This window comes from Strongylocentrotus purpuratus, unplaced genomic scaffold (genome assembly GCF_000002235.5).
Source record: "Strongylocentrotus purpuratus isolate Spur 01 unplaced genomic scaffold, Spur_5.0 spur5_scaffold_2, whole genome shotgun sequence".
In the NCBI taxonomy this organism is placed as follows: Eukaryota; Metazoa; Echinodermata; class Echinoidea; order Camarodonta; family Strongylocentrotidae; genus Strongylocentrotus; species Strongylocentrotus purpuratus.
This window is the reverse complement of record NW_022145605.1, coordinates 33,678,733-33,690,764: the sequence shown is the minus strand read 5'-3', so window position 1 is coordinate 33,690,764 and position 12,032 is coordinate 33,678,733. Positions and strand designations below refer to the sequence as shown.

The 12,032-nt window shown below is 39.1% G+C and overlaps 1 protein-coding gene across 1 annotated transcript; it reads right to left on the bottom strand.

Moving 5' to 3' along the window:
• Window positions 1-235: 235 nt before the first annotated feature.
• Window positions 236-7,774, bottom strand: LOC100893865. The gene is made up of 5 exons (XM_003727660.3): window positions 7,684-7,774; window positions 7,072-7,284; window positions 5,992-6,141; window positions 3,157-3,264; window positions 236-714 (listed from the first exon to the last, which is right to left on the bottom strand). The coding sequence occupies exons 1-5, from the start codon at window positions 7,714-7,716 to the stop codon at window positions 436-438; spliced, it is 783 nt and encodes a 260-aa protein (XP_003727708.1). The 5' UTR covers window positions 7,717-7,774; the 3' UTR covers window positions 236-435.
• Between the last annotated feature and the right edge of the window lie 4,258 nt (window positions 7,775-12,032).

The window sequence follows — 12,032 nt, the reverse complement described above, 5'->3', positions numbered from 1 at the left end:
CCCCCCCCCCAATACCGATCGGCCAAATTTTCAAATTTTGGGTCACACAAAACAAAAATGTGCTCTTACCCCCCCCCCCCCCTACCCCTCCCCCCTCATTCAGCGACCGGCTGAGTCGTTGCGAAAATGTTGGGGTCTAAAATTACCTTCATAGCAATTTTAGGTTCCAAAAGGGCACTAAAAATGTCATAGATAAGAATAAAAGCAATAACCATGCACTTTGCAGGCATTTTTGGTCTGAAAACAGAACTCAACTATCCCTTTAATTTTAATTTTAATTTCAAATACCTGGATTACTACTACAAAATTGCTTCATTAGTTTTAAAGACTAATGGCAAACGACGCAGGGTCAAATATTTAGGTATAATAATAATAATAATAATAATGTAACTTATATCGCGCCAAATCCACTCTGTGGAGTGCTCAAGGGGCGTGTTAACAGGCAAAACAGGTATTGGTTGGATCCGGAGGAGGGTTGCCGCATCCGCAATCGCAGGCGTTTGCAAAGCAGACACAAAACATGTTGGAGGTCCTCCCGTGACGCCTTAGACGAGCGTGCTTCTCCACGGTCACGTCTTGAGCCCAGAACGTGTTGCGCCCAGCGCATAGGCTGCGGATGACCGGCCCATTGGTGTCCTGGAAGTAGGCGGCCGGGATCTGGCCGTCTAGGCGGTATTTCTTGAAGTTGAATGCGACACTAGATATGTCGATCTCCTGGGCGAAGGAAATTCAAAATAGAGGCTTATTACCTAGGCGCTGATGCACATATTTCATAATAGTAATAATATTTAAGGTGGTGATGGTAATTGACGATGATTGATGATGATGAAGAAAATGGTGATGACTTCACTTCATTTTGTCTATTTCTCAGTTCTGAATACATAATAAAATCAGTATACATTACAGATACTATGTCCCTTTGTGCAGGAGTTATAAATATGTCATGTTTGTCCTATCTGTGACATTTAGATGTTAGCAGTGTCCTAGTATTCAAATTATGCAAGGAAACCCATTAACTTTTTTAGGCTTTCCTGTCAGACACTTATGAATGACTGACTGACATTTTGTTTCTTTGTTAATACAATACATGAAATGAGCTGTAACAGGTATATGAACATTTGTCTACATCAATAACCCATTAATGGCTAAAATCAAATTGAGTGAATCTCTGCGCAGCACAAAACGTTAGACCATTGGTACAAGGGTCTGAAAATCGGACTGTTACTTAAATGTAGGTGATTGCAATCGCTTTTGTCGATGCGACAACTAATGGTCGTTCAAGCCCTGCCGTTGTGAGGGGATTTCTAAATATTACGTAATTTCTTTCAAATGCCATTGTAATTTTACCTTTTTATTTTTATTGACCTGCAAATGGGAGATAGTACCTTTACAACAAACATGAAGAAATATGAATTTATTTTAAACGGAACTGGCCAGGGCTCCAAGATAAGCGAAGTTGTATGCCTTGTGACCCCTGACAATTAAGTACAGCAAAGGGAAGAGAAGAATGATAGGTAGAGACTGAAGAAAGAGAGAGGGAGATAGAGAGAGAGAGAGGGGGGTGAAGTGAGAAGGAGAAGCAGATTATTACACATATCATTGCTAAATAAGCAGACATAATCATTCATTACTAAACAGAATTTTGAGAGAACAGCTTTTTCCACTGCTACTTTGAATGCAAACTCTGTGTGAATATTTATTTGATTCAAAGCCAGGGAATTCGATATTGCCCGGGCGGCTATGTATCATTGATTTATGCGGCGTAGCGTCTCCATGATGATGATGACGATTATGCTGACGATTATAATAATAATACTCCTAATGATGATGCTGATAATTATCCCCTCGCCGACGAAGTCGGAGGGGATATAGTAACGCTGCCGTCCGTCCTTCAGTGCGTGCGTGCGTCCGTTCGTAACAAATTTGGTTTCCGATCGATAACTTCAGTAATGTATGACGGATTTTAATGAAATTTGATATGAAGGTAGCCTACATAGTAGCCTACATAGTATCAAAACACAGCCTAATTTCGATTTCGGAGTATGTAGGTTAAAGGTCATAGCTCATTAAATATGCGAATCTGGTTTCCATTCGATAACTTGAGTAATGTTTGACGAATTTTAATGAAATTTAATATATAGGTACATGGTATCAAAATGCATGTTCAGCCTAAGTTCGATTTCTGAGTATGTAGGTCAGGTGAAAGGTCATAGCTCATTAAATATGCAAAAAACCTAATTATATATGTGAAAATGTGGTTAGCTTCCTTGCTAGTAAGTTAATAGTATAGTTAATTGGAGGTAACTTGTTCTGACGTATATAGGCCATTTGTACCCTGCCAGGGGATGCTCACGCTTTGCGTTGACTTGTTATAATAATATTGATATCATGTATAATATTAAACTTGAAACTTGAAACTTGAACTTGAATATTTAACAAAAGTAATAATATTAATAAAAATGATAAAAACAATAATAATGAGAATAATATTGAAACAGCTTTTTAAAATATGAGTTTAATAGCCGCACTTATCCTATGTAATATGCTAATAATAAACTCCATAACACAATATGTGGGGTATCCGGCTGTAGGTGGAGCTCCCCCCCCCCCCCCATTCCTGTCTTTATTTGAAGGCCTAGCAAAAATCTACTGAACATTTTTGCCGGTATCTTTTTTTTCCTCCCTCTCTCTTTCTCTCTATTTACTTAGGCGAGGCGTCAAAAATAAATATACCAACCAGCGGCAGCTAACTGCACTTGTGCGTCCTGGCTGCATTTTTTAAATTAGCTCAGCCGGCTACCGCTGGCGGTAGGAAATGGCATTCAAAAGCATGCGCCGGCTGCCGCCTTTCGAATGGAAACCGAGCCTCAGATCCCAGCCTGGCGCAAGCCGGCTGGTCTAATAAGTGAAAAATAATTGCCCCAGCCAGGCTTCGGCCGTAATTGCAGCCTCGATGCGCCAATACGTGAGGCGGCAGCCTGCTGGTATCGATATTTTTGACGCCTCGCCTTATTCTTTTTCTTGCTTCCTTTTGCTTGGTGGATGTAAAGCTATAACTATGAAGTTATCAATGTAGGCCTACACGATTCGGTAATCATCATTTGCTTCTGCTAGAAAACATGTTTTGAGGTAAGCATATTAACATGAATTTCTCACATTTTGGCCGTTCTCCTCGACGTAATCGCGTACTCGGTGGGCGAAGTCGTCTTCGATCACGAGGCCGATGCAAATGTTGGAATCGTGGAAACGCACGAACATGACAGACTGGTAGAAAAACAAAACAAAAACAGGATTATAGGAAAACAATAGCTGAATAAATTACGGCTCTATTTTCTACAAGAATAATGTCGTAAATATTTCTCTCCTGTTTCTTGTTTTACTCAAATTTACTCTTATCATTATTGTAAGTTCTTATTTTGTAAGTTTTCCTTACTTCTGTACTATCTATTTTCATGTTTTCTATGTCTAAAGGCTAGGGACACCTCAGTAAAACAGCATTGTTATGTTAACAACACCGAGTAGGGCCATCCCTCGGTCTTCCTTTTTTTTAATAAATGTATATTTATGATTGTAAATATATATTTGTTTATTTAAACAAAATAATAATAATGACGGAAATGAATAAAATACGGAGTGAGGGCATGATTGCATGTATGGCTCAAACGCCGTCGCACAGACTTCCGAAGAATTATCTCAATACATCACCACCAATGCCCCCATTCTATAACCCCAAAGAAATCATATTCGGAATACGTAATAGATCGCTGTAATTTTCCCACATTTTCGATAGGTGATGGGCAGGGCTATGCTATTGACATTTCTATATACTTTAGTTCAGGCGCAGATCATGGATTTCTTAGGGGGGGGGGGCAGGCCCAAATTTGAAATCAGTTTGAAGTTTATTATGCTGAAATCGTGCCGGCCGATATTTCGCTCAGTTGGGTGAGGGGGGGGGGCACACTCGGCCCCCCTGGACCCTCGCCTATACTTTAGGTTGATATTTCGAAAGTATTTGCGATCGTGTAGTAGTAAGAAATATAACAAGATTTTCAGTTAACAAAAACCCTAAATGATTGAACCAAATGATTTGTCATAAAAGATACAGATCATGAAGACGTTTTGCAATGTTTTCACCAAATCTTGATTGTATTCCTTTTCCATCGACATGCACTAAGCCGTAGGGGAGGTGGCAAAGCCGGCTAATATCCTTTTCCCTTTACAAAAGTAAGTGGCATATCGTTAGTACATAAGCCAAAGAATGTACACACCCACCCATGAGAGGTGATGTTTCTTAAGGGGGTTATCCATAGAATTTTGGTGTAAAAAGGACACCAGAAACTCACTTGACCAATTTAAACCAGAGCCTTGTTTCATACAACATGCTAATAATTAAAAGATAAAATACTTGTTATAAGCTACTGAAATCCTTACATATCATTGGCTGTGAACAGATTTGTCATAGATATGTGGCAGTTGTTATTGATAAACAGTCTTATGAAATATGCCACAGGTTTAACTTGGTCAACTTATATAAAGAGGAGCCATAAACTTAAGCCCAACCTTACAGGGATGTCATTTGATTGACGTAGAACTGCGTAAGCGACTAAATTGTTTTTGATATATTAATAATTTAAAGATCAAATTACCTTGTATTTTAACTACTGTGTGTGAATATTTACGTAAATGTGTATTATGAACTTTCTTTAAATCCTTTGTAATACTTTAATGTTTACTCACACCCATTGTGGTGTATTTTTAATGTATTTCAATCAGGACCATGGCGAACATAGCTTTGCTGATTAAGTCTATACTGAATAAAAACATGTTCAAATACAAAAACTATAACAAAATCAACTAGAAATGCAATCGTGTCAGAACGATATGCGTGCAATGACGCCATGTTTCTACCTGTCAAACGAAACAGCTTCTCTCGGACTATCCAGAGCAATCTGTACGAACTCTCTAGCTTATGTCATACTGGAGATAGGTAGGGCGAAATTAATAAAGGCCTAAAAACGGCCCGAAACGGACAAAATGGCGCCTGGAGAGTCACTCATGACTGATTCGAGAGAACAAAGATTTCAAAGACCTTGATAAAATGCTAGATACTGCGCCCAAAAGGGTTTGTAAGGAATTAAGATATAGGAAGGGATCTAGGAAGGGTTCGCAAGCACTGCGTGCAAAACCAATTGGATTTGGGTGCATGATGAACACGTGATGACGCGTGCTGTGGCACTAACAGCCGTCCATACTAACATAATCATGCAGAGTATGAAATAGCGTCTAAAATAGCCCCCTTGACGAATTTCAAAAATCCGGCGTTTGGCCACCCAGAATACGCTTTCGGATTTGAGTTTGCAGAGCGAAGATGCGGCATTTTGAAGGTCAAGCTATACGTCGCAGATGAAAGAACATATCTTAGACTATTTAGAGGAAATTGTTAGAACTCTGTAGGATCTAGGACAGTGGAGACAGGAAGGAAGAAAAAAGGCCATAAAACCGACCAGAAACGGACAAAATGGCGCCTGGATGATTATGCATGAGTGATTTCGGAAATCGAAAAATGCAGTTACCTTGATGATATGCCTATGAAATTTGAAAGGAAACGGACATGAGGAAAGGGCATAACTAGTGATTACAAGCATTACATGCAAAACGAATGCAACTTTCTGACGAAAACAAGGGGAACACGGAGAAGAAGAATATTAATGGGGCAGAATGTGACCGAAAACAAAGGAAACAAGGCAATGACGATATTCGTCATTGCAAAGAAGAAGTAAGAATATCAATAAGAAGAATGTAAACGAAACAAAGCAATGACGAAGATCGTCATTGCAATAAACATCGTACAAGAAATGACTGCAAAATGAACGGTCAGTGCACACACTGCTTCGAATTACTGGCGTGTGGGTTAATTTCATTCACAGGATTAATTAGCGCAGCTATGATAGCGCAATAGCGAAATGACGTTTGGAGTGCAAAGGGACTTACCCGGTTGATGTCCACCGCGATGGTGGCAGCGTTGGAGCTCTCGGTGATGTTTGCTGGAGAGTCGATGAGAAAGGTGTTGGATTGTCTGTCATAGTCGAAGGCTTCCGTCAAATGATCACCCTTTTCGTTCGTCAAGTCAGCTCTCTTGACCTGATTTAAATAATAGACAGATAAGGAAGATATCATTGAATTCAAACCTGATCGTAATTTTCTGTCATTTAGGGAAAGGGACGCTTTTAGAGGACCACAAATATACTAAATCAACAACGCATCTCTCTCTCTCTCTCTATGTAATATTTGCAGACCAAACAAATAAAAATGATAAATTTCAATTGCATTTGAAAGATAATACTTATATCGAACCTCCTTCAAAACGAAAGGGCTTGAAAATGTCTTTAAGTAGGGAAAATAACGACCTTTAGTTGTCGAATCGACTTTAGTGATTGCAATTGATTTAGTAAATAGTCTGATTTCCAGACCCTTGTACCGAATGGTTGTATGTTTTGTGCTGCACAAAGATTCAATCAGTTTAATTTTGTCCATTACAAGAAGTGGATTATTGATGTAAAAAAATGCTCATGTACCTTTACAGCTCATTCTGTTATTACCAAAGAAAGAAAAAAAAGCCAGTCAGTCAATAAAAAGAGTCTGACACTGAAGTTAATAAAGTAAATGGATTTCCTTGCATAATTTGAAAATTATGACACTGCTAATGCCTAAAGGACATACATATTCATTACTTCTGCAAAGTTCTAAACAATTTGATGTTGGCTGCAAAAGGGATACAGTGCCTTCATTTTTAACCAAGAATTTACTTATACACACATATACTGTACATCATGGTTGCATTCCTTTCCCCCTCTAAATCCCGTCTATATTCTCTTTTTCTCTCTCTCTCTCTCTCTCCCTCTCGATCTTTATATCTTTTTCTTTCTCTTTCTCTATCTTTCTCTCTATCTATTTCTTTATTTTCTGGGGTTTTTTTTAGGGGGGGGGGGAAGGGGGTATAAAATCGATGGAGTCAGGTGCCCCCACCCGCTGTCCCCGTAGCTACGCCACTGTCAAACAAACAAACCTTACCTTGTTTCCACTCAAGGTCATAGGTTGAGCCACCTGGTTGCCCACAGCTGGGCACATTGCCACGGGGTACCCACCGCTTCGAAATATGATAGCCGCTGCGATCAACCCAGAGGCCAGCACCGCCGCGGTCAAAACGGCTGCTACAAGGCTGGAGCAACCGCGGCTTGTCCCATGGTAAAAGCGTGGTGGCCCTGGGAATGGTGGTGGAAGGTACTAAGACAAAGAAGGGAGGAAAGATGTTCAAATTCAGATGATTTTGACATTAAGAAAGAAAAAAAAAAACTTATTAGTAATTATAAAATCTTAAATGTCGTAAAGTAATCAATGATTGTAGGATACACAATATATTATAAGCAATTATTAATTAAGACGAATTTTGAAGGAAAAAATAATTCCACTAAAAAGCAAAGCTTTCATTTGTGTGGATTACTCATGAATAGAACAAAAGAAAGGAAGAAAGAAAGAAAGAAAGAACAAGAAAAGAAAAGAAGCATGCGTTTAATTCTTACAAACTTTTGTTGACAGCAAAAAGCGTTTTGATTCACACATTCACCCACCCCCCCCCCAAAAAAAAACAAGAAAAGAATGAAAAAATTGAAGGAAGGATCCCACCTCTGGCATTTTTGATGCGGTCTTGGAGTCCATACTGCTAGGATACGAGATATGTCGTAAATATTGAAAGAAAGTAAGCTGTTGGATGAACCATCACTGTTCACTCTATAAAGTGATGATTTCGGCCGATTCCAAGCTGTTTAAAGCATTTTTAATTGAAAATGGACACGCCCCCTCCCGAATGACACTTTTCCTCTCGCAGTTCATTGGCTAATGGCATCAAACCTTAATTTCACCATATAAGTGCATGTTTTAAGAATCTAAGTATAGCTATTGTTTTGGAGGAAGTGTTGAAGGACCAAAATATGTGATAAACACATAGTCTATTAATCTGGGCCAGCCAACATTGTCTCTCTTTATTATTCTTGGTGACAGTAAATTGTTTTTTGGATGTGTTTCGTTTTCTCCTTATATCTATTTCATGTCACTCTTCCATAACATCGCTTACTTTTTTACTAAATCATTTTTGAGGGCTTTGCTTTACTCTTCCATTATTATTCTAACTCATAATTTCTAGTCAAATTAAAATCCCCCCTATTATAACATAATTATTACTTTTATTTATCTGTAGTTCCTGTAACCGTTGTATTTCCCCCTCTCTTTCATTCGTTGGAAAAGACACGTTACATAACACCATTCTAGTCCCTTGAATTTCACACAGTATATTAATATCGTCCACTATCGTCCTGCTCTATGTTTATGAGTTAAGCATCAACAGAAGTCTTGATAATAATGAGTACCCATCTGCTTTGATGATATGGCACAACCTTCTCTGTTGGGCAAACAATGAAAATACAAAAAAATGGAACGCCCGCCGGCGGGCGAGGCTAACCGCTAGGTGCCCTCCCCCTTTTGGGGCGCCGGCTTTCCGGGTCTTGCATATTCATGCACATGCACTGCCCCTTAAAGAGACTTGGTAACATTGTTTAGATGAGAGAAAGTGGTGCTAAGGTAGTGACTTCAATGCTAGATATATAAGTAAAGAAAATCAGAAAATCCGAGTGAAAACGGACCATTTAAAAAAATACAAATTGGGAAAAACTGATCTGATCAATTCCTTAAATCTGCCAACTATATAATTACAATTTAATTACATTTTAGGTGAATGTAAATTGTCACAAAGCAATAAATCGGCTCCACATACCATTTAAGTGTTGACAGATTTTTGATAGCCTGTTTTATGTCTTGCGAAAATTCAAAAATGGTTGGGAGAATTAATAGTTAATCACTGTAATATGAGGGTGTTGCACAGTGACGCCTTCAAAGAGAACGAGAATTTGTCCAGGATATTTTGTATATCAGAGGGTTGGTACAGTAGAAGGAATATAATAAGTAACATTTTATACAAAAATTAAGCATTTTTTCATCAACCTTCAACAATTTTTCCGAGTCACTTTTAATAATGGTCGCTCCATTGTTTACTTCCATTTTTTTAACGGGGCGTTGTGGCGTGCGCCTGTAATCCAGCTTACAATGGAAGATACAAACTGATTCAGCCGAGGACGCAAGTTCGAAAGTGAGTCACGTCTTTCGAATGGTGACGTTAAAGGTCGATTCACAGGGTTCTAGGAAATTTACCCCCGGGGCAATCACCCCCCGAAAATTATCCCCCGGAAAACAATCCCCAAGGTCAATAACCACCAGAAAATTACCCCCCCCCCCCGGAGAATTACCCCCGAGAACAACTACCTCCCAAGGACAATTACTCCCCGGAAAATTACCCCCGGAGGATTACCCCCACGGACAACTTCCCCCGCGAAGGAGTGTAGCTCCAGAACGAGAAGATTTTTGCAGTTTTATTTGTCTTAACGCTGCACTCTTGGGCCCTCCAGAGCCTAAAAGTGTATCGCAGCCTTTAGTCAGTATTTGCGCTACACATCATATTTTTTGGCGCTTTTTCAAATTTTCAGGGAGGTGGAGGGGGACGTGTCCCCCCGTCCCCTTGGGATCGCCGCCTTTGGTTCTTACCACTGTTTACCCTAAATAATGAGTTCGTCCAAATTTACAAACTTTTAAAGTTACCTTTAAAGGTAAAGACCAGTTTCGGAAACGCCCCCCCCCCCCCCTGTAAAAAAAATGAAATGGAAGCTCTTATTATACCAATGATGTGAAAGAATATGTTTTGACTAAGACGTGATGATAAAAATTCTGCCGAGAAACTGCCTACTAATTGATTTATTTGGTAAAATATTATATCTATTTGGACCTGATAGATATTTCGCACGTGTCGCGTAGTCCCCATATACATCTTTCTGTGTACAGTGCTTGTAACATTACCAAGACTGGGCCAAATTTCTTATCATTTTGATGATTTCAGAACCTTACATTACACACCAATACTTATATGCTAGATGATCAACCATTTCTGATCGATTCCACAACGTTTTTTTCACAATGCAATCGCATGGCCATAACTGGTCTTTATCTTTAATGAAAATAGACACGCCCCCTCCGGAACGACATTTTTCCTCCCGCAGTTCATTGGCATGGCATCAAACTTTAATTTCACCATATAAGTGCATGTTTTTAAATAATAAAGGTTAGCTATTGTTTTGGAGGAAGTGTTGAAGGACAGAAATATGTGATCAATTACACATGGTCTATTCATCTGGGTCAGCCAACATTGTCTCTCTTTATTATTCTTGGTGAAAGTAAATTGTTTTTTGGATGGGTTTCGTTCTCTCCTTATATCTATTTCATGTAACTCTTCCATAACATCGCTCACTTTTTTTACTAAATCATTTTTGAGGGCTTTGCTTTACTCTTCCATTATTATTCTAACTCATAATTTCTAATCAAATTAAAATCCCCCCTAATATAACATAATTATTACTCTTACTTATCTGTAGTTCCTGTAACCGTTGCATTTCCCCCTCTTTTTCATTCGTTGGAAAATACACGTTACATAACACCATTCTAGTCCCTTGAATTTCACACAGTATATTAATATCGTCCACTATCGTCCTGCTCTACGTTTATGAGTTAAGCATCAACAGAAGTCTTGATAATAATGAGTACCCCTCCGCTTTGATGATATGGCACAACCTTCTCTGTTGGGCAAACAATGAAAATATAAAAAAAATGGAACACCCGCCGGCTGGCGGGGCTACTGCCAGGTGCCCTCCCCCTATTTGGGCGCCGGCTTTTCGGGTCTAGCATATGCATATATTTAATAATAATAATAATAATAATTTATTCTTATTGAGCGCTACTACAGACAAACTTATCAGAGCGCTATACAACAGAAAAGAAACATACAAATGATAACAATTAAACAAGGAACAGTAATTAAGATATTATGAACGAAAAGAAAATTTAGCTACTCAAAATGTACATTATGGATTCAAGATGGAAAGAGTTGGGTTTTAAGTTTCTCTTTGAAAGTGTCTTCTGTACTACATAGGCGGAGGTGTTGTGGTAGAGTGTTCTAGGTGGATTCACAGAGTTACAGTACTTAAAAAAACATCAGAATAAGAATACTGTTTAGACATTTCTAGTGTGACAACAAGAAAGTGAGAGAGATAATGGAAAGTTATGTAGGTGAGCATGATCTCCTCATCACAATATAAGATAGCTACAGTGGTTTGGGCGTGTAACTAGGCGTAAGACTAGCTTGACAAACACCATCTTGCAAGGAGGAACTGATGGAAGAAGAAAGAGGCGTAGACCAACAAGTACATGGACTGATAACAGGGACTTTTAGATGAGTGAACGAGAACGGTGTGAACGTCCACTAATCATGTGTGCCCATGGCAAGCCGTTTTAACATTTATTCCTATTGCTTAGTATCAAGAAATGATTTTCTGTTGGGGGGTGGGTGCAGGGGAAAGCTTTGACGTTTCATCAAATTATTAGAGAAAGAAGACGATTCGTTGGACCGTTCTCGACTCTTAATCCTTATCTAAATTCAGTTTCTTTTGACGTTTCATTAGAAAAAGAAGACGATTCGTTGGACCGTCCTCGACTCTTAATCCTTGTTTGAATCAAGTTCCCCTTATTTCGGGCGTAGCGCGGAAGCTCTGACGTTTCATTAGATTATTAAAGAAAGAAGTCGATTCGTTGTACCATTCTCGATCGACTCTTAATCCTTGTCTGAATTCGGAAGCTTTGACGTTTCATTAAATTATTAGAGAAAGAAGACGATTCGTTTTACAGTTCTGGACTTTAAATCCTTGTCTGAATTCAGTTTTCCCGCTCCCGTGCCGAAGCGGAAGCTTTGACGTTTCATAAATTATTAGAGAAAGAAGACGATTCGTTGTACCGTTCTCGACTCTTAATCCTTATCTGAATTCAGTTCCCCACCCCCCCTCCCCCTCCCACGCGAAAGCGGGAGCTTTGACGTTTCATTA